The sequence below is a fragment of the Pleurodeles waltl genome, chromosome 2_1, assembly GCF_031143425.1.
Source record: "Pleurodeles waltl isolate 20211129_DDA chromosome 2_1, aPleWal1.hap1.20221129, whole genome shotgun sequence".
Classification (NCBI taxonomy): Eukaryota; Metazoa; Chordata; class Amphibia; order Caudata; family Salamandridae; genus Pleurodeles; species Pleurodeles waltl.
The window spans coordinates 611,986,361-612,009,399 of record NC_090438.1 but is presented as its reverse complement, the minus strand read 5'-3'; the positions used below and the strand labels follow the sequence as shown (position 1 = coordinate 612,009,399).

The 23,039-nt window shown below is 41.2% G+C and overlaps 1 protein-coding gene across 1 annotated transcript in view; it reads left to right on the top strand.

Annotated features, from left to right (window-relative positions):
* Positions 1-23,039, top strand: part of TARP (TCR gamma alternate reading frame protein) — a 170,846-nt gene that overhangs the window by 105,822 nt on the left and 41,985 nt on the right. Inside the window, exon 3 of the mRNA XM_069208187.1 lies at positions 20,445-20,624. Within this exon, the coding sequence (XP_069064288.1) occupies positions 20,445-20,624 (180 nt within the window). The remainder of the gene's footprint in view (positions 1-20,444; positions 20,625-23,039) is intronic.

Here is a 23,039-nt window from a genome sequence, read left to right as displayed (position 1 = left end):
AGACTAAGGATTTCAAAAGGGGAGAAGAGGCCTTCTTCCTTCTTGAAAACCAAGACTGATTTATGTGAATTGTACCTCTTTCATCAATACTAGCTCTGGCACACGGACATCTGCATTACACATTGACAAGACCCCAGCCCCTCCTCTGTATGGTATTATCAGAAAATGTGACTGGTCATTAGTAAAAGAGTCATACCAGGAATACCAATGGGTTCTTGAAGCAGATGTTATGTATAATAAATGTCCCCGTCTTAACAATTCACAAATTATTGTAACCAACACCTTTCTGAGGCATACTTCTTCAAGGATCAGGCCTGCGCTGGTGTGACGTTAACCAATATCTTTCTCATCACTGGCTATCGGGCAGTTAATAGTGATGAGCCAGAGATCATGTCTGTAACATGGACAAACCCATATAGCAAGCGTTTCCCGTTGTAAACAGCACATCCTCACGATATAGATCAAAACTGCCCAGGGTTGTTTCCAGGGCATGCTCCTCAAGCCTATTTTGTCAATAAAATACATGTTATTTAGTTATACTTTGAGTTTTAGTTATCCTTATCGTTATCTTATGAAATAAAGCGACAGCAGCAATTATATATGATTCCACATAAATGACTACACAAATTGGTGCTCCCTATTTCTTTCATAATCATTGAGGAACTGTGTAAAATAGTGTATGACTGCCATGCATCAAAGGGTTGTATTTATCTCTCATGAAGTATGAGCTGCTTTCTTTGTGCCATAACCTCTGTTTAAATAGCCATTCCTGTGAACTTTAGAGCAGTGTGTCTCAAGCTGGGGGTGAGTCGCAATCCGATTTGTGATGGGTGGCCAAAGTCTAGGTAATAAATAAAGATGCCTTTAAATTCTGTGATTATTTTGTCACTTGTTGTGCTTCAAAGACAGAGGTCCAATGTCTGGCTATGTCGTTGGCTGCTTATTTGTAACACAGATTGGTGTTTACAACTTATCTCACTTTGCAAACAGAAAGAAAAATTAAGTATGTTATGTGACAATCCTTCTGGGATGCACGAAGTGTAAGAGGAACACTGGAAGGTGTCATTTTTTCCTAACACACAACAAACTGTAAATACCTATAAATGAACTGTATACATTCAGCAGTTAGGAAAGCAAAATGAAGCACATTTTTTGGTAATTCTGAAGTGTAATGGCCACAAAGATTTTAGTAGGATAAGAAAAAATCAAGACACATTACTTGGCTATTCACAAATATTAGTCACTGCAACAGGATGTACACATATTATCATGTGTGGGAAATCTAGGGGCATATTTATACTCCGTTTGCGCCAAATTTGCGTTGTTTTTTTTTACGCAAATTCGACGCAAATCTAACTCCATATTTATACTTTGGCGTTAGACGCGTCTAGCGCCAAAGTTCCAGGAATTAGCGTCATTTTTTTGCGTGAACACCTTCCTTGCGTTAATGATATGCAAGGTAGGCGTTCCCGTCTTAAAAAATGACTCCGATGCTATTGCGTCGGATTTATACTCCCGGTCAAAAATGACGCCCGGGAGTGGGCGGGTCTAAAAAACCCGCATTTGCGCCGGATTTTAGCGCCTGGGTCAGGGCAGGCGTTAAGGGACCTGTGGGCTCAGAATGAGCCCAGAGGTGCCCTCCCCTGCCCCCAGGGTCACCCCCTGCCACCATTGCCCACCCCAGGAGGACACCCAAGGATGGAGGGACCCACCCCAGGGACATTAAGGTAAGTTCAGGTAAGTATTTTTTTTTTAAAAATGTTGTGGCATAGGAGCGCCTGATTTGTGCCCCCCTACATGCCACTATGCCCAATGACCATGCCCAGGGGACAGAAGTCCCCTGGGCATGGCCATTGGGCAAGGGGGCATGACTCCTGTCTTTGCTAAGACAGGAGTCATTTCAATGGGGGATGGGCGTCGTAAAATAATGGCGCAAATCGGGTTAAGACGTTTTTTTTTGCCTCAGCCTGACTTGCCCCATTTTTAGACGCCCAAGCGCCATTTTTCCCTACGCCGGCGCTGCCTGGTGTACGTGTTTTTTTTTCACGCACACCAGGCAGCGCCGGTCGGCTAACGCCGGCTAACGCCATTCAATAAATACGGCGCCCGCATGGCGCTTCAGAATGGCGTTAGCCGGCGCTAATTTTTTTGGCGCAAAACTGCGTTAGCGCAGTTTTGCGTCAAAAAGTATAAATATGGCCCTAGTTTTATGTCTAAACCTGTATATCTGTGCAAATTAAGTGATCCTTTCAATTGAAAATGTGCTGCCTGCAATTAACAGTGTGCTATCATACAATGCTTTATTACATTAAACAAATTGCCCACCTCATGCCCATTAGAGCTAGGTGGGTCATGAACGTTTGCATACTAAAACAAGCATATGCAATTCAATAGGTCTCGCATTTACTTGAGTTAGATCTATTGGCATTGTAAATTTATAACTGGACTTCTTTTGCCATATTAATTGGTCACATCTGCCACATATGTTGGTCCTTTCTAGCACATAATTCAAGTGGCCCTGCATACAAGTAAATGACTAGGAGACCTACTGGAATATTTTTTCTTACAAAGCCCTTAAAACACAAACTACTCCAAGGTGCAAAACAAAAGTTCCAGCCATAAGAGAACTTGCAAATACACTGAAAGGTGGGATGGGCTATTATTCTGGGGTCCCAATTAACCTAGTGTGGGGACCTAGAGATGATCTCGACAGAAAAAGCACATTGTGGTGAAAACATTTTGACGGTGGTCCCATTGTCCTAGGACCACCATAGGCTGAGCTATGAGAAAAAATGCTTTGTAAAATGAATGCCCTGCAAAGCCATAAATACTGCAGTATGTTGACTGTAGTTCTCAGAACAGCCCCTAGAAGTCACCTCAATAAAAATAGCATCTCTAAGAAACATGATCATGTAACTATATAGTTAGCTCAAAGAGGGCATAAGCGTATTAAAGCAGAACAGCAGAAAATAATGAAGTACAACCGTATATTTAGCCCCTAAAGGACATAGTGCACTACACATTTTCAAGGTTAGCAGGCCTGCTATAGTGATATTACAAACAAGACCCTTAAAACGCAAACTACTCTCAGCTGTAAAAGAAAAGTTCCAGTCAGGAGAGAGCTTAAAAAGACGCTGAATGGTGGGTGAGCTTATTATGCTGGGGTCCCGACTAACCTTGTGGAGGGATCCAGAGTTGACCTATACAGAAAGAGTGTTTCATGCTGAAGGTTTTGGTGGTGGCCCCATTGTCCTAGGACCACCACAGGCTGAGTTGTGGGTAAAAACTTTTTGAAAAAAGAATGCCCTGCAAAGCATTATGGGATGAGTTTCTGAGTGCCACGAATATTGTAGTATGTTGACTGTAATGCTCAGAACAGCCCCTAGAGGACACCACAATAAAACTAGCATCTTTAAGAAACATGATCATGTAATCAAATAGTTAGCTGCTAGAGGGCATAACCACATGAAAACAGAATAGCAGAAAATATTGCAGTGCATCCTTATATTTTGCCCCTAGAGGGCATAGTGCATTACACTTTTTCAGGAGTAGCATGCCTACTATAATGATATTACGAAAAAGAAAAAAGAAAAGTTCCAGCCATGTGAGAGCTTAAAAAGACACTGAATGGTGGAATTATATTGGAGTCCCCCCTAACCTAATGTGAGGACTCGAAGTTGACCTAGACAGAAAGAGTGTGTTGTGCTGAAGGTATTTATGATGGTCCCATTGTCCTAGGGCTACCACAGGCTGAGTTATGGGCACAAATGTTTTGGAAAATAATTCTTGCAAAGCATTATAGGGCAAGTTTCCCGAGTGCAGTGAATATTGTAGTATGGGCTCTCCTGCTATGTTGGGAGATACGCTTTGAGGATATCTGTGTCTTTTATGTAAAGCATTTATTAATTACTAGTGTTTCTGTGAAAGCTAAGGAGCATGAAGGAGAGAGCCAAAAGAAATGATTAGGTAACAGTGTGAACAATGTGACCAGCGCTTCAATACCACTGATGGGGTTCACGCTGCTGTTCTGCTCTGTTCACATTGGGAGCGCAAGTTTGCCCACGCTGACGTATATCATCAATCATGCAAGAATCCAGGTAACAGGGTCAGTCTGCAAGGCGGTAAAAAAAACGCCCCACGGTGGGACAACGTAAAGCATTCACCAACTACATCAAGGGATTTTTGAAAGGCAAGCCCATGATCAAGTGATCGTGATGGGCGTGAGATGGGCATGATTAAAAGCCTACAGAATGCTTACTACAGGTCGAAAAGCACTTGCCGCTCGACCTACAAATGGACTTCCTTCGAAAATGCTTAGGAAGCACTGTTCTACAGAATAGAGTTTTACTATCACTTGTAGGACCTGCTATGACATGTTTGAATGGAAAGAAATGGTGTGCTAATGTTCTAGGTTCCATTTTCTGATGCTAGTAGCGTTCAGAGTGCTGTAGCTGTTTGAAATAGTTCAATTGCTATTTGATAGATGAAAAATCAACAAGCCTAATATTGCACAAGTGAAAGTGCAATGACCGTGGCAAAATATCTCCTAATGCACACTCAGCTTCCTAGTTGGTCTGCCTTTGGGCAAATCTGTCAAATTCTTCTGCAGGAGACTTTTTCATCCTTTGCAGGAATCAAATGTGCAACAAGGTTGACAGACCTTTGGACCCAGAAAGATGTCTTATGAACCATCAACAATATTCCAACACTACCCCAATAATTTAGACACCATAATCATTGTGGTCAGAGAAGGAAAACTCCAGTCAGGAATAGAGTTAAAGGAGTTATTACAAACACATACTCAAAGTCATGTAGACAATGCCCAAAACCAAATTATAGAGATCCATAATCACCAAGAGTGACAAAATAGATTCAGGCAAACGAACATCAATAAAACTAATCATTCAAGAAGAATGATATGTAAAGCCAATAAGAATATCTGCAATAGAGATATAACACTTTGTTCATAGTTTACAATCATTAGTCAGTTCAAATCTAGCAAAGTCAATAATCTTTGGCTGGGTACGGGTCAACCCTACAGTTAACCAAATTAAAGAAATACATGTGTGGGGAGTAACACATGTGGGCAAAATACAAAAATACAACAAACATTTGCAATGCAATGGGTCTCGTATTTGCTTGAGTTAGAGCTAATAGCGCTGTAAACTTCTAACCGGACTTTTCTTGCCACATAACTTGAAAATCAAAAGTGAAACAGTTTCAGATAAGTGAGCCGATTCACAGCGCCACAGCCACCATGAGCATCAGCAATAAGGAGAGACACAAAAGGGAAAAAAAATTGCTCCCAGTCAAACGTATCAGCAAAAGTGCAATTAGCCATGTAACAGGGACGATGGCCAAGGTGGTAACAAAACCTCCCCAAGGAGCGACAAATGTAAACCATTTACTAATTTCATCAAAGGATTTTCGAAGGGCAAGCCCACAAGCGAGTGGTAATGATGGGCGTGAGGTTGGCGTGGTTGAAAGCCCAGATACATACCAACACGTCAGAAAAGCAGTGCATGTGAGCTGCTACGCTCGACCTAAAAGGGACAAAAATTATTTGGAAAATGAATAATTCGGGCTACAGGTCACTAACTAAATAAAAAGAAGAAAAAGAAAAGTGTCAGGATAGTGAAGTTTCCAACCTAAAAAGGCATTTCAAGGGGCAATATCAAATGGCAGACAGGAAGATACCTCTTCAAAGAATACAGCATTCAGGAAACGTCCATCAGCAAAATTTCTGGTCAGCAAGGCATCTGCGAACATTAGAAAAGTATCTGGGGCTGACCAAGTCTGCTCAAGACTGCTCAAAGTTGCAACTGTCCATGGACATATCAATTTACAAAAGTGTTCCCCTTTGTCAAAGGTGTCACTTCATATTACACTGAAGGGGCATCATCCAATTAAAATTGAACACCAGATTTCAGGTTGTAGCAGTTCGACAATTTCCCAAGTCTGTCATAGGAACATCTAATTTCCGCATGACTTCAAACAGGTTTGAAACAAATGAATACAATCTCAGTCCATGCTCCTGCACTACGTTTCCAAGGTCCAATGATATTATTGCTCCACAGTTAACCAATAGACTTATTAGTAAAGGACTTTGCTTCTCATGGGAAGGAAATCTGAAAGAAGATGTCATGTTATGAAAAAATAATTCAACACTTTTACATTACTACAAAGCGCAAGCTCTGTAGGCCTCACTTATGCTAACACAAGAGAAATATAGAAAGCATTTGATTTAATACTTTCTAGTGAAACACATATAATATGCCAACTTATAAATACATCATTAATATTTCATCTGTATAAATAAAATATTTCATTTAAATTTAAAAAACAGTGTTATTGCCTTAGCTTAGGTATGACAGAGAACTGCATTTTTCTCTCTTACACATATTTTCAAAGTCATTAATCGTTCATAAATCACAAGAAATCTAATAGTTCTACAAGCACTATTAGTTTATAATCTAAATTACATTTTAAAATCAAATTTAACCTTCTAGCATGTGATTTAATTAAAAAGGCACCTATGTTGAACTTTGAAATACAAATAAATGCACATTTAAAATGCGTGTCAGTACAGCTATTTACATTCTTTTTCCACTCTTTACATTTATAAATAAAACTTGTCACAGTCTGATGACTTTAGTGCCATGAGGGACAGCATTAAAATGTACACTCTATCACTTCTTAATAATTTTAACACCAAACTTAATCATTTGATTAGCAAATTGCAAGGTAGGACATTTAAACCAGTGTAAGCCATAACATAGATAAGAGTGCCTGAAACACTTATACCCAAGGTTGAATAGAAAAATGAACAAACCAAAACAGCAGAGAGACCTATACACGTTGCCTGCAGTATCACTGAGTTTCAGAATTATTTAAACTCAAACTCCATACTGCTAAATCAAGGAACTAAAATAGGTGTGTTTTGCTTCTAAAATTGAAGACACCTAATCATCCAAAAAGATTTTCCACAAGATCAAGGAAATTTCTAGCAAGAGAGGTTTCCATTTATGATCCGTTTTCAAATGTTGATGGAAAAGCAAATGAAATGTGTTAATTATATCCCAAAGTCCTTGTGACCTAGTGCACACAATAGGCTTAAAACCAGTTCATGCAGAAGTAGCGAATTTTAAATACAAGCTCATTAATTCATAATTTGAACAATAAATGGTCCCACAACCCTTGAAGCACGTGGTGAGGACACTATTTCTGAAGACATCCTCCACATATTCACCAACCAAAGCAAAAATGTACTTAGCTCACAATTACTATTTGTGTTTTTTCAAAACGTCAGCAACTCTACAGGTGGAGAGGACCAACAGACGCAGCAGACGTTGTCTGTGTAGCATAGATGCGACTTGCAGCCCCCTCGTGACATGTCTGGCATTCCCCAACTGTTACTCTGGGAATAGATGTGCTATTGTCTTATTCATAAGGAGTCTGAGAAAGCAACCTTGGAAAGGTACATGGTGAGATCAAGAGAAGTGATTGCCTCTATTCATACATGTTGCAATCATTGTACAGGAGACCAAGGACAGCACCTTTCCCAGGACCGTTTTGGGAAAGTACAACGATGTTGCAAAATTACACTGTGAGATGAGAGAAAATAAAACTTTGAAGTGGAGTGATAGAAAGAGGCGTTCCAGACGGATTTGTGACTTTAACTAGAAGTTTTAATGATTGATTTTAAGTAGGAGTGAAAGGAGAATTCCTTGGACTTTGAGAGGTACAGACTTCTGACTTCCCCATTTCCCAAGCTTTGCTGAGTGCTGATTTGGCATACGCTTGATTCCCTAAGAAGACTCTTGAACAAGCTTCTGATATGCTGGCACTTTCCTTTTTTACCCACTTTTTACCTTCATTGGTTATCTTCTTTTTTCCCCAATGACATTTTTTCAAATGATTTTGTCTTATAATTGCTTTTTGCTATTTGCCTTTATGTCCTTTAGGTTGAGATATATTAAGGTTGTAGGTTTATTAGGAGATTCCTATTAGGCCATAGTTAACCTCGTGAGATGATTTTTATTTGCACTAATGTGTAAATGATTAGACAAGTCTTTGTTCTCCGAGCACCAAATAATTTTCCTACTGTTTTGTATTGCAGTTTCAGAGTTCCCTGTTGGTCTTATGTTAATTTGGTTGCAATATCTTTGCCATTTTGGCTATTCCATTGCTTTCTGTATCTTTACAGTTTGTTTTTTAGATTTGTTTATATTAACCGGAGTGTTAATTTGAAATAAAACCCTTTAACATTATTTCCAACTTGGGTTTTCAGTGTGTGGCCAACTTGGTTACACTATTTAAATAAATGTGGATGATTGTTACCTAATGCCCTATTTGAACCCTATGCCTGGATCTCAAGCTTTGTCGGCCTCAAATTAGAAGATAGCAGGTAAATGATCCTTTAATAGACATGGAAATACCTGGTGAATTCCATGTAAATGGAAAATGGGCCTGGTTCAATGCTAGTCACGCCCATCCACCATGCAATATCAGTGCCCTGAGCACAGGAGCAGCTTGCTCTCAATGACTTTGGTTAGTCCTCAACTTTCCCATTTTTTTTCTTACACTAATAGTGAATTATAGTACATTATTTATTATTAGTGCCATAAAAGTGTAAGTAAATTAGCTGGAATATGACCTTCCTTGCCACATAATGTAAGTAAAAAATGCTTTTAAACGTATGTTGTGTACATGCATGCGGTTGAGCGTGTGTATATGTGAGGAAGAGAATCACAAACGTGATTGTGTGTGTAAACATGTGTGTGTGTGTGTGTGTGAGTGGGTGTAAAGGTCAAATGGCATGTGATGTCTCTTCTCCTACCTGCGGGCTTTTGTTGAATTAAGGTACATGCCTTCAGCTTTCTGCCAGCTGCAAACTTATGTGTGGCCAAATTACATTTGTTTATTTCATTTTGTGCATACAAACAATCATGCGCGGCTCCTCCACTATGGCGGAGGAGTGTCCCCTCACCCCCTGCCAGCAGCAGCAAACATTTAACAATAAAATTATTAAACTATGTTTATTATTGTTTTTTGGGGGGTGGGGCCTTGGGCATTACAGGGACAGCCAAACACACATGCCCACTGGCTCTCTCCAACCCAGCACTGTGTTGCCGGGTTGGAGAGAACAGGCAGAGGCACCCAGTCTGCCTCAGAGCACCAAGCCAGGGTGCGCCAGCCAATCCAAATGCTGCTTTCATGCTGCCAGCAGCATGAGAGCCGTGTTTGGATTGGTCACAGGATAGGCTGGGAGCCTCTGCCTGCAGTGGAGGCTGAAGAGAGTCGCAGCAGCGGCGGGGAGTCAGGTAAAAGTTTTTTAATTTTCATTTTTTCCCTTTCCCCTCAAGGCCCCCAGGCCCCTGTCACACACCTCCCCACCCCTTTTCCGCTCCTGCAAACAACTAATTTTGTGATTTTTGCCATGCGTAAAAAATTTCTTATTTACATTGGTAAAACATAAGAAAACAATTGAGAATCAGGTTCAGGATTCCACTGAAAAATGTATTTTCAGCTCTCACAATAAGAATAAGCACAAAGAATGCTCCTAGCCAGGAAATGGCTCATCTGTACCCGGGAAGAGTTGTCGGTGTGGTTAGTGGCAGACCAAATGCTGAAAGCAAGAATAAACCTTTGACATTGCAGTTGAATGTATTTTATATATTTTTCCCACGGTTGTGGTAATTCCGAGCTGTTCATCCACATGAGTCGTTTTTTTTTTTTAACACAAGGACGGGGAATCTCTCCATAATTCGATTTCTAATCGCAAAAACCGAAACAGAAAGGCTGCAGACAAAGGGTGCAAATGGCATGGATTGAAGACATTTGATAGGGTTGTTGAAAGTCAAACTGTGTTGTAGGTCCAATGGCTTTGTCGGCTTGCAATTCAGTAAGCATTTTTAACCAAAGTTTTTGTCATATGATAAATCATCGTGACACTTATAGTTGGGTCATCATGGTGTTTGGAGAAGGTACAACGTTGGTGGTTCTAGGTAAGTGGGCTTTAAATTTAAGATTTTTGCTTTATTGTCAGTTCCTTACAGTCTTCTAATTTCAAATAATCATCAACCTAAACACATGAAAGGCAGACAAAAGTAATGCTTGTTAGCATATTTTTCAATTGCATAAATGTGATTATGTTAAAATTTTCGATGTCTTTGTAATTAATCCTTCAAATATTTGTTTCTTGCCATTTCCGTGTGGTCTCTGTTTTTAATACGTTTTAATTCTAACACATGATAATCAGTGGCCTGATAGACACAAGTTCTCATTGAAAACATTTGCATAATTATGATCACATTGATTTTTTCTGTGACTTTGCAGTTATTCCATCAACTATTTCTATTTCACTGATTATGCCATTGTAGCTACTTGTAAGCTACTGCTTTTGGGATCTCGGCTAATGTTTATTTAATTCGCATCTTTTCTTCTCTCGTTTATAACTTTGAATTCTGACGTAATATTGCAATACAATAATAACATAACTGCATTTTGGGGACATAATATTGCTAAATGTAGAACAATACATTAAAATATGTGGCATGGAGAGTAAAAAATTCCTTACCTGAGTTGGTACACTTTTAGGCATCTTTATGGGTAGTAATATTTCACAATATGTTTGTCATACCATGTGGGATTACCGTATGTTAAAAGAAATCTATGGAAAGCTAGAAGTGTCTGAGAATATGATTACGGCGCATTTTATCAGTTCTGCACCAGCCTAAATGGTCAGACAAGTCTACCATATTTTAATGTATGAATATTGTCCTTTTTGATGTGTTTGTCAGTAGGTATCCCTCATAAAGCGTCTAACACGTTTGTAACGTAGTGAGTAGTGTATTTAATTGCAATCTGATCTCTATAAAGTCTTTGGTGATGCCTTTACACCAGAGAGAAATGTAGAAGCGTCTGGCATATCACAGTCCATTACACCTCTTTTTCACTGTCAGTGAAAGAAAAAGCTAGGGCTAATGGCTGCAGACGAAGGCTGGTCTGGTGCTGAAAGATTAACACATAATTAACACAATACTCTACTTGAACTATGAGAAGCAGGATAAAAATAAAAGGGCAATTAAAGCCGTGGAGTAAATTTTACATAGGAACTCTATATCACATGATTTAAAACTCTGACCGATTGAGAAGCAGCTAAAGATTTTTCAACACCCAGCTACGCTGGCTCTAAATAAATACACATTTGATATAATGCATAACATATCTCTGCTGATTTCCATGCGCTCTGAATAAGCTATAGTCAGGCAGTTTCGTTCTAACCTGTTGACATTTCAATCCAACCTGCATATTGCACAGCTTATACTTATTTAAATTGCACACAATTATAATATTTTTATATACTGAGTGATAATTAACTCAATTGTACTCTTGCCATTTTTAGATGTGTTTACGAGAGACTGAGATTGTTCTTTGAGTGGGTGCTCATCCTCTTCAACAGATAATCTAATTTCTTACAAAATGCCTGCCAGGGAATTCCTGCTCTACCATCAAACTCAGCCATGTTTCTGCCACCACAGAGAGGCTCAACAGAAATGAAATTGAGTATTGGGTCTGTCAAGCATTCTACTTTCAGACCGAGAGCCTGTTGTTGAGGAAAAGTCTGAGGGCTGTGAACAAAGAAAAGTGAGCGGGATTAATTTATTCAGTGTATGAAGCAAAATCAAAACAAGAGTCTCCAGTGACCGGAGAGTGCCTTTCAAAGGCCTAGGCTTGATGAAAGGTTGGCAGACAGGTGCTAGTCAATCCTTCTCTCAACTGGTTCTTCTGTTGTAAGGTTCATTGAGATTAAGCAAGTCTAGCTAGCAGTAATGATGGCTTGTCTCAAACAATGGCTCTACGATGTTGCCCCGCAATGCATGATGCTTGCAGTCAATGATTGGGAGAGAACAGCATTTCTCAGTGGGGTAAAGATTACTATTTAAGGAGTTTGTCTCCTTCTTGAATAAGCGGCCGCTGCTCCAATGCAAGCCTTTAAAAGTTAAAAGGTTTTCTTCCAGAGTTTAACGTAGCACTTGGAGTAATGCCTTGGTATTAGCAATAAACTGAACTAGATTCTGATCAATGTAATAAACTGCTACCAATGAATGCAGTCAATTCAGACATAGGGACTGATTTAGATTTCTGCAAAGGGGTTACTCTGTCACAATGGTGACGAATATCCTGTCCGCAAAAATTTAAATCCCACTGAAAACAATGGGATTTAGATTTTGGCTGGCGGGATATCTGTTGCCATTGTGAAAGAGTAACCTCTACGCCAAATGCTAAATCAGGCCCTTAGTCTTTGAGTTGCTACCTCAAGCTACTCCATGGGGCCAAAGTTCTTCAAGTCTTTCAGTGTAGTGTAGCCTTTTTTAATATAGCTTCATGCACGTTAGTTTAACACACTAGGGGCCAGATGTAGCAAGGGTTTTGCGAGTCGCAAACGGCGAAAATCGCAGTTTGCGAGTCGCAAAAGCCTCTGTGCTATGTAGAAATGCATTTTGCGAGTCGGATCCGACTCGCAAAATGCATGTCCGACTCGCAAATAGGAAGGGGCGTTCCCTTCCTTTTTGCGACTCACAATGCTATGCATTTTCATTTGCGACCGCGATTGCGGTCGCAAATGAAAGCGCAGTTACCATCCACTTGAAGTGGATGGTAACCCAGGCGCAAACGGGAAGGGGTCCCCATGGGACCCCTTCCCCTTTGTGTCTGGAAAAAATAATAATTTTTCAGAGCAGGCAGTGGTCCAAGGGACCACTACCTGCCCTGAAAAATACCGAAACTAAAGGTTTCGGGTTTTTTTCAAAGTGCAGCTCGTTTTCCTTTAAGGAAAACGGGCTACACTTTGAAAAAAAAAGACTGCTTAATTTAAAAGCAGTCACGGACATGGTGGTCTGCTGTCTCCAGCAGGCCACCATCCCCGCGAGTGCCCTGACTCGCTATGGGGTCGCAAATTGCGACCCACCTCATTAATATTAATGAGGTGGGTCTTTGCGACCCCATAGCAACTCGCAGAAGGTGTCTGTGACACCTTTCTGCATTCCAAATTGCGAGTTGCAATTTGCGAGTCGCTGGGACTCGCAAATTGCAACTCGCAATTTGGAGTTTTGCTACATCTGGCCCTTGGTTGCTGTGCACTTTGCCCTACATATATTTTATTCAGCTTTGTACTGTTATTTTACAATAACCAGTTTTACGGTCTTGTTTTAATTTCTTTTATCACACTGTTTAGCTTTGCACTGTGTTCTCAAATAATGCATTCTTTATCACTCTGTGCTTCAGTCAAGGCTTCAGTCTGTACATTGCCGGTAAACGTGGTAGAAGTTTAGTCTCCAGCCTTCGTAGAAAATACACATCCCTACGTAGGGACATTTTCTTAGAACTTCTGCGTGTTAGTTATAAAACACTGCCTAGTCCTAGTATAGGTCAAGAGGGAGATTCCAGCCAGGAACCTACAACTAGATGCTGAATGCCCCGTTGCAGATGCTGATGCAGATTACAGGCCTTTGCTCAGGTATGAGGGTTGATGTCCTCCCGGGGGAACCTGAAAGGCAGGCTTAGAGCTTTACATGCTGTGCTCGAACTATAACTTAGAGAGAAACTAATCTAGCGGCACTATGATAGCTTTATTCTTGTGCTTTACTCTCATCGTTACTATTTTAATCTTACTGTGTTGTATAGTTCTGGTTATTGCAGCTCACGCTTTGCTATCCAAAATGCAGACGTTTTATTAAACCAATCCTTAAAACTTAAACTGCCTTTGTCATTTATATATGAGACAGTATTGTGCATGAGAGAACCGGTTGTGACCTGAGTGACCACGACTTCCCTGGGAAGTACTAAGATGTCATGCGCACGGCTGCCCAATTGTCTCTTCCACTTGGGAGAGGTGAGGCACTGCTAGTTAGCCGGAGCAAAACCCGGATTTAGAGTGACAAGTGTCATCCACTGTGAACGATCTTGCCGCTCAAAATCCAGTAGTCTCATTAGGACAATGAGAGCCTACGCGATATCATCAACACAGGTAACACATTTATTCAGAGCAATGCAAATGCCTCTGTGCACAATTTCTCACTGTCCAGGCACTCCCACCCTCAGAATGTAGGCCCCAAAGCCAGTGTTATCTTATGGATTTTAGGGGCCTCGGGTAAAACATATTTTAGGGAACCCATTAAATATCTAATTTAAATGTTATCACCAATGTATTATGATAGATTAGGCTTTAACAGGTTCACACAAAAACAGAGGAAATATGTTTTGCCTAGGACCCAAACAAATGTTAAGAGGATAGAGATAGTTAGGCAGAGTCAGAGGTAGAGGTAGGCAGAGAGGTAGAGAGGTTTAGGTAGGAGAATAGAACAGCTAGAAGTAAAACAGAGTGAAAATTCACTTTCCCTGGGAGCCCCTGCACGGTGGGGACCCTGGGCACCTCCCCACTTTGCCCATGCCTTTAAATGTCTCTGCCAAAAACAAGTTGCAGCAGAAAGGAGACATCACTTGTCATCTAAACATATAAAACTTGATTTGAAATTAAATAAATATCATGTCCCTTATCCAACGCACACCAAGATTTAAAACATGCCTCTTCCAGAGCAAGAAGTCACTACAGACAGAATACAAATCCCCAAGACTGCAAAAATGTTCATACCTGAAAGAGGCCTTTAATGGGATGACAAAGGCTGTCTAGCAAAGCTCATTCATTTGAACCTCTCAAATACATTTGATACTCTTTACCAGAAACTACTTCAGGAGAGAACAGACACACTCACAAATGTCTCCCATGTAGCCATTCACTGCTTGAGGACATTCCTTTTTGAAAGATTCCAGAAAGTGAACATTAGCATTTTCACCTGCGAACTCTCAATGCAAAGTACCACAGCAAACTCCCATTTCTGATGTTTTGTTAAGCATATACCTGTTGAATCTGATGGAAATTTTATATTCAATTATATTTAGGTTTATAAAAATCTTTAATCATTAGCGCAACTTTTCATCCACCCTGTGATCTTCTCGTTTAACCTATACAACATTAAAAATATACCTATAAGCAGGTCCTTGACAAGGCATATTTACCACTGGTAGAGTGTAGGAGGGTGGCCTGGTTGCCCCTGGCACTGCAGTTATTTTATCTGGCAGCACATCTATCCATAGTTTGTGGAAAAGTGGTTGTCAGATTGTGAGACCCAGTACAGAGTACAGTGGTATAGAGAATCTGGCCTGCAACTATATCTATGGCATTGCTAGGTGATGAGCACCTTCGTTCTCCATATGAAGTGCCTGAGGAAAACAGTGACACAAAAGAGTATGGGGTTCACTTATAATAAGGAGCTGCACACAGGGGAAGGTTACCTGGTGCTCCTTAATCTCACTTGATGAGTAGATGGTGCTTAAGTGCTGTGGAGGGTCGTGTAGTGATGATGGGGGGTGTTTCCTTTACGGACTAGGTGGTCTCACACACTATATAGTGTCATGCTTCATCATTTGACCACCTAGCCCCACCCAGGTAGGACAATGCCACCTGGGCGGACTCAACCTCACCATTAAAAGAACAGGAGGGAGTGCGTAAATTTTCACTGTCTGGAAAATGTGGGATCCAGCTGAACTAGGGTAAGGTTGAGTCCGCCCAGGTGGCATTGTCCTACCTGGGTGTGGCTAGGTGGGCAAATGATGAAGTATGACACTATATAGTGTGTGAGACCACCTAGTCCGTAAAGGAAACACCCCCCATCCTCACTACACGACCCTCCACAGCACTTAAACACCATCTACTCATCAAGTGATTTTAAGGAGCACCAGGGAACATTCCCCTGTGTGCAGCTCCTTATTATAAGTAAACCCCATACTCTTTTGTGTCACTGGTTCTATATATAGGGAGAAAGTATGGGTTGATTCCTTCTGGTCTGTTCGATTTGTTCTCTCCCTGACTCTCTGCATGTGTTATGATAGGCCTGAGGAAAACAAACATGATGTCAGTTTATGCTCCTGTAATACTACCCTGGACTTTACTATATTACATCAGGCACTGGTATTTCCAAGTGGAAAGGGGAGGGTGTTACACACATTGGTGATTTTAACGGTTTGGTATTCTATACACATTTGCAGACTCAAACTTTGATATTCCTAATATCAAGTTCCTGGTGTGTGGACTTTTAACTGCGTGGCTTATGGCCCCACTGATATGGAGTTGTAATGTGGCAGAACCCATTATTCATTGGGTGACACAGATGTTGTTAGATCTGAGTCCTGGTGGGAAATCAGTCAGTATCAGGCAATGTTTACAAATCAAAACCCTGACTTTTCAACCTGACATATGGTACAAACTTTCTCCATGCCAAAGTGACTTTACTGGCATTAGTATTGGTATTAGTGGTGCATTCAATGAGTGTGCAGCACAAGAGTAACAGACATGGAGCTTATGCTAAAAAAACAGAGAAGCACCATGTTATGGAAATCACCATCCTCTTCTAGAACAGCAAGCTTGGTGGGAGATAGCCGCCTGTGGGACAGCCCTGAGGCCCCTACCTGAGGACGATGAGAACACCAAGATGAAGCACAACATCTAAGGGCCTGACTGTGAGATGAGAATCAGCAGATTATCACTAAAATGACATGCCCTGTAGACAATTAAGGAACCCATTTTTCACTTATACCCATGCAGAGTTCTTATTCTGATTTTGCAGGTACTTGCATTGCCCTCAGGAAGATGACTTGGAACTTAGGAAGACAATCATGGATTGATTTTTTTTGGGGTGCAATTGTATCTAATCTGCGCTGATTGCTAATGGAGCTATTTACATTTTGGCAGATGTAGTGTCTTCCCTTCCTAAGATGTCCCTCATCTTCCAAACTCTAATGCCTGTTGCACATGATGTCTGTCATTGTTAGACTTTTCACCCTTGGCATGGTCTCCCTTAACTTTTTGCCTCTGTTTCCCAGATTGTTGATGTGTGCTGGGCTCTGTTTTTGCTACTCTGGGCACTTTACCATTGCTAACCAGTGATAAAGTGCAACTGCTCGTATGCAAAATGTGTATGTAATTGGTTCATCCATGATCGGCATATTTGATTTACTAATAAGTCCCTATGACAGTGCACTAGAGGTGCCCAAGGCTTATAAATTAAATGCTGCTAGTGGGTCTGCAGCACTGGTTGTGCCACCCACATAAGTAGCTCTGTAATCATGTCTCAGACCTGCCACTGCACTGTCTGTGTGTGCAGTTTTAACTATAACTTTGACTTGGCAAGTGTACCCACTCACCAAGCATAAACCTTCCCTTTTCTTACATGCAAGACACCCCTAAGGTAGGTCCTAGGTATCCCCAAGGGCAGGGTGCAGTGTATGGTTAAGGTAGGACATATAGTAACGTGTTTTATATGTCCTAACAGTGAACACTGCTAAATTAGCTTTTCACTGTTGCAAGACCTGTCCCTCTCATAGGTTAACATGGGGGCTACCTTTAAATATGATTCAAGTGTAGATTCCCTTTGGGAGTGGATAGACATGTGGAGTTTGGGGTCTCTGAGCTCACAATTTAAAAATACATCTTTTAGTAAAGTTGATTTTAAGATTGTGTGTTTGAAAATGGCACTTTTAGAAAGTGAGCATTTTCTTGCTTAAACCATTTCTGAGACTCTGCCTGTTTGTGGATTCCCTGTCTGGGTCAGTTTGACAGTTGGGCTGGTTGCACCTCTCATTAGACAGTGACACAAAGGGAGCTGGAGAGTAGTCTGCATTTCCTGATGAGCCATCTGTGCTAGGAGGGAGGGGAGGAGATGTCATTCACACCTGAAACACCTGAAAGGGCTGTGCCTGCCTTCACACAATGCAGTCTCCAACCCCCCAGTCTGTGTCTGGGGCTTGTCCTGGGCAAGGCAAGATTTCACAAACAAGAGAGATTTTTCTTTGAAGTAGGCCTACTTCAAAGGGCAAAATGGGTATAAGAAGGGCACCCAAAGCCACAGACTTTAGAACATTTCTGGAAACCAAGAGGAACCTCTGCCTGGAGAAGAGCTGAAGAGCTGAGGAAGAAGAGCTGCCCTGCCTGTGACTGTGATTTGTGGAGCTATCCTGCAGCTGCTGCTTCTGACTGTGCTAAGAGGACAAAGACGGGACTTTGTGTTGCCTTCCTTCTTGTGAAGATCTCCAAGGGCTTGATTAAGAGCTTGCCTCCTGTTGTTTGAAGTCTCAGGGACACCAAAGACTTCTCTCTGCCAGCACCTGGAGTCTCTGGAGAGACTCCAACTCTGACAAGTTTTGCCCATCCAGTTCCTGGGATCCTGAAAGGAGAAGCTGGCATCCCAAGAGTGAGGAATCCACGCACAGACCTCCGTGCGGGGAAAAGATCGAAGCGACTCCGATCTGCAGCTGAAAAATTGACGTGTCGCCGGCTTTGCAACTGAAAATCGATGCTCGCCTGCAACGCGACTGGAAGATCGACGCCCGCGGCTGGAGAAATGATGCGCAGCATCGCTGACGGAGGCTGGTGAGATCACAACCCGCGCTGCGTGGTTTTCGGACCATTGTGCAGCTGAATTTCTGATGCAAACACCGTTAGGCATGTAAAAACGACATAAGGCGTGCCCGGACCCGAGAGTGCTGACTGAATCGACACACCGCTCTCCTGCGGAGAGAAGTAACTAGGCACGCCGACCCGACTAAAGGAGAAACGACATTTCAAGCCCTTTTTGACGCACCCTCACCTGTGCGGGGTTATTTTTGACGTGCCCAAGATACCTTTTCATGCTAATAGTGTTAATGTGTGTTTAAAATTAGATGAAGACTCTTTTTGGTATTTAATTGATAACTTTACTTGTGTATTGTAGATTTTTGTCGTTTTGGTCTTGTTTTGTTTAGATAAATATTTTCTGTTTCTCTACACTTGTGTTGTGTCATTTTGTAGTGTTTTCATTAAGTTACTGTGTGTTTGGTACAAATACTTTACACCTAGCACTCTGAAGTTAAGCCTGTCTGCTCGTGCCAAGCTACCAAGGGGGCGAGAGGGGGGGTTAGCTGAGGATGATTCTCCTTTACCCTGACTAGAGTGAGGGTCCTTGCTTGGACAGGGAGTAACCTGACTGCCAACTAAAGACCCCATTTCTAACAGTCATTTTATGTATATTGGAGATTACCATACCTCTTGTGGTTTGTACATCAATATTTCATCTACAGAAATGTAATCTGACATAAATGTGTGTCCTAAATATCATTTACAAAAATGTTATGCCACCATGTGTAGGTTTTTTTTAAACTCCAATGGGGCTGGTGATATTTTTGTAAACAATATTTGTAACACAATATTATGTCAGAATATGTTGTGACAAAAAATTAATTCTGGTACCAAACACCTCTGGTTATGGACGGCTTCTAAGGGCCTCATTTAGAGTTTGGCAGACGGGTTACTCAGTCATAAATGTAGCAGGTATCCTGTTTTCCTTATTACAATGCAGTGGGATATAATGCACTTGTAATATGGCAAAAGGATATCCATCAAGTTTGTGATGGAGTAACCCATATGCCAAACTCTAAATTGGGTCCTAAGTATCCACATATGTGCAAAAAAGGCAATATGTACCATAAATATTTTCTTGTTAGTAATAGCATATATTTTTTGTGCATGCCATATGGGTTTCCCATGTCACTTATCAGGTAAACTCTCTTTAACCATGGTGTTTTTTCCACTGCGGTCCTGATGCGCACCAATAAAGATGGCAGTTCTCGAGTAGGTGTAAATGAGCATACTGGTGTTCTAAATAATGGCCTATGAGGTGGGCAAGTCAACAAATGAACTAGGATAGCCGAGCCAGAGCCCACCAATGGTCTGGCCTAGCTCTAAGATCCCTTGCACGAGCCAAGCCCTCAAAATATTTGGCATATAAGTCATAGAAGAAACATTGAGCGGAGCCAGAGTCAAGCTAAGCCAAGGGTCTGACTTTGTTCTAAGATCCCTTGCACGAGCCAAGCCCTGAAAATATTTGCCATGTAAGTCATGCATCAAACATTGAGTTAAACTATGATGAACTCGCTTCAAAATTAAAGTCAAAATTACAAAAACATGTATTTTTCAGCTTGCACTTCAGATTATATCACTTCATTGAGAAGTAGTTATATTTTTTTTAAACAATAACTTAAAAGTATTCCTGCCCCTCTTCCTCTCCGCAGCAATGCATTCAGTGAAGTAAAAAGCCAAATCGGCTATCATGTGTACTCCATATATGTGGCAACATTGCATTTCAGTACACAAACAATAAAGGTGATTTGTATGCAAATCCTGGCTGCGTGTATTTGAAGGCTCCCTGTGATAATGAAAAGAAAGAAGCCTTGTTGACATAGTTGCCTCGATCACACAATGTCATCAAGCAGGGTGCCTTTCTTGTTTAACACTGTGCAGTAGGGCAGGTTGATGGGTATCTTTTTCTCTTGTCCATTTTACATCAAAGGTTTGTCATCAAAGCTTCGTCTTTATTTCTTGGCACAGGAGGTGGCAGCTGGAGCGACAGACAGCAGCCGTGTGAAAGCTCGATCCGTTTTGGGTTCGAGGGGTGAAGAAGACCTGGAGCTCAGCCACAGCCTGGCGACCGACTGGAGCCTGGGTCTTTTAGTGGCTAGTCCACCTCAATGTATGAAGTGTTTCGCACAATTCAAAGTATAACCTACGTAGGATCCACAGATAACCGGACTTCACGGTGGATTGCGGCTCGGAACCGCGGCGCTGCAGTGTGCTGTGGTCTGAGTGACTTTTGATCTCTCTGTTCCGCTCTCACTTGTGCGCGGAGTGCCGAGTGGCCCCTCACGCACTGCGTGTGCTGTGCAGGGTCTGCAGTTTTTGTAAGAGGGTGTAGCGCTGTGTGACTGGCGTGAAGCACTTTGGAACTGGCACCAGGTTAGTGGTGACAGGTGAGTACTCGAAGTGTTTGTGTATCTTTCACGTAGGTGAATATAGCGTACCTCTAGGACAACCATGCGCAGAGAGTGGGGCAACATTTTCACGGGATTCGTGTTTTGAGTCCCCAACTGTACTTTTAGATCGCTTGTGACATGCTCTGCTTGTAAGGGCATTACATAGCATTTAATCGACAAATTCGATTCATTTCCAGTTGGTTATCCATAAAATGTCGAGAGCAGACATGTGCAGTACTGTATTTTCTTACAACCTCTAGAAGCCTCCTTTATTTGAAAAATAATCGTTTTTATAGATAGTTCTTCACTCCTCACATCTACCGTTTCCAAGCACTGTAAAGAACAGGCGCCACCATCACCCCATTTATGTTACTTTATTTAACTTCCTCGGAAGACTGTAAGGTGAAGACGATCGAGTTAGAATTGGAATTAGTAACCTGCAGGGGGGCACATTTGTTAGAGGTCAGCGTTCAATTCATTGAGCAACGCAGCTGCAATAAAAACAGTGTTTCACTGCTGCTATCTGGAAAAAAAGGATCACCGAAATTAATATTTGACAATCTCACTTAGGCCCGTTCCATAGAAATGCCCTTGGGAGAGCGCTGTGAGGGCGTAAGGTAGAGTCGGGTGGAGCTCAGGTATCCGCTCCTGTTTAGAGAGCCGTAAAGCACAGGTTCGAGTCGTGCTCAGCGGTCTAATTCGTCGTTGAGTTCTGTAATTTGACTTTCTCCCTCAGATGATTGAAAGACAGACGCGAGCTACTTGTGAATCAAGCGCCTAGACGCTTTTCAGGTGAGATCTGTATGTGTAGACATACGTACCTTAATTTAGCACTATTAGGAACCAAGACATGATCATTATTAATAATAATAATAATAACAATAATAATACATGCTCCAAATTGAGAAAAACTTAATCGCTCAACTAATTATGATGCTTAACTAATGAAGGCAACATTTTGAATCTGGTCAGTCTTTTAATAGTCTTTTTGAATTTACTATTATTTCTATACGAGCCCCCCTCATTTCTGGAGGCTCTGCCACCGCTGGTGATCTACAGCAGGGCAGCTGAATGACTTTGGCACCGGTTGCTGACATGTTGGACCATAGTAAAAAAAACTTTGCACCGGTACCGTGGAAGAGGGCGAATCTATTTTGCTCCTTTTACCTGTCTTTGTAATATGGAACGGAGCAACCAAAATGCGGACCTGAAAGCCTTTTTTGTACCTTGGCAACAATTGATTGTGGCGCCATTGATAAATACATATACCATGTTTGTTCGCTTATGTTTTTACATGTAATCGCGACTTTAAAAAAAAAATCCATGAACAAAATAAAAAAGAACAGACCGGTTATGCAGTATGTGCACAGCCTGTAACTAAATGATTTTGTCTCACACGATGTTAAAATTTAAACAGTAGATAAAATAAAGACGCCTGTTTATTCTTTAAACACAGCAGAACTTTACATCAGTGCAAAGTTTGCAATTTCTCATGCTGTCTTCCATCTTGTAGTCCATCCAAGACTGATGAATTTAGCTCCTGTAAATTGTAAATACTAAGGGCCTGATTTTGATCTTGGCAGATGGGATACTCCCTAAAAAACGTGTGAGTTATCCATCGCCCTATTACAAATTCCATTTTATCCTGTTAATCAGGCCCTAAGACATATCACATAAGCACTGCACTGGTGGAAAAAGCAGGCCGATCCCTTTTTCTTATCTTCTATCAGACGATTTCCCCAAAATACACATATTGCACATTAAAATCATTACTTTTTAAATAGATGAATACGTTAATATCTCTTGGGTTAAACAAATACAAAATCCACTTCATACTTTTCTGAATGGAGTGTGAATAAAAAACCAAATGCCTGATTCACCATCCTTAACTTAGCCTCTTAATTATTGGTTTAAGAGATTTCTTTGTCTCTAGTATTAGGAGGAACATAATTAGATAATGATTAGGTGAATGAGATTGGCAGTGGCAGAAATTAACACCTCTGTTTAACATGTAACGCATTTTATAATGAATGCCTAGTCTCAATACTATATATTGATTTACTACTCTTTCAGTTTCAATAAACTGCCTGATTGCATAAAACGATGTACCGTAATTAATTGTTTTAGGGATATTT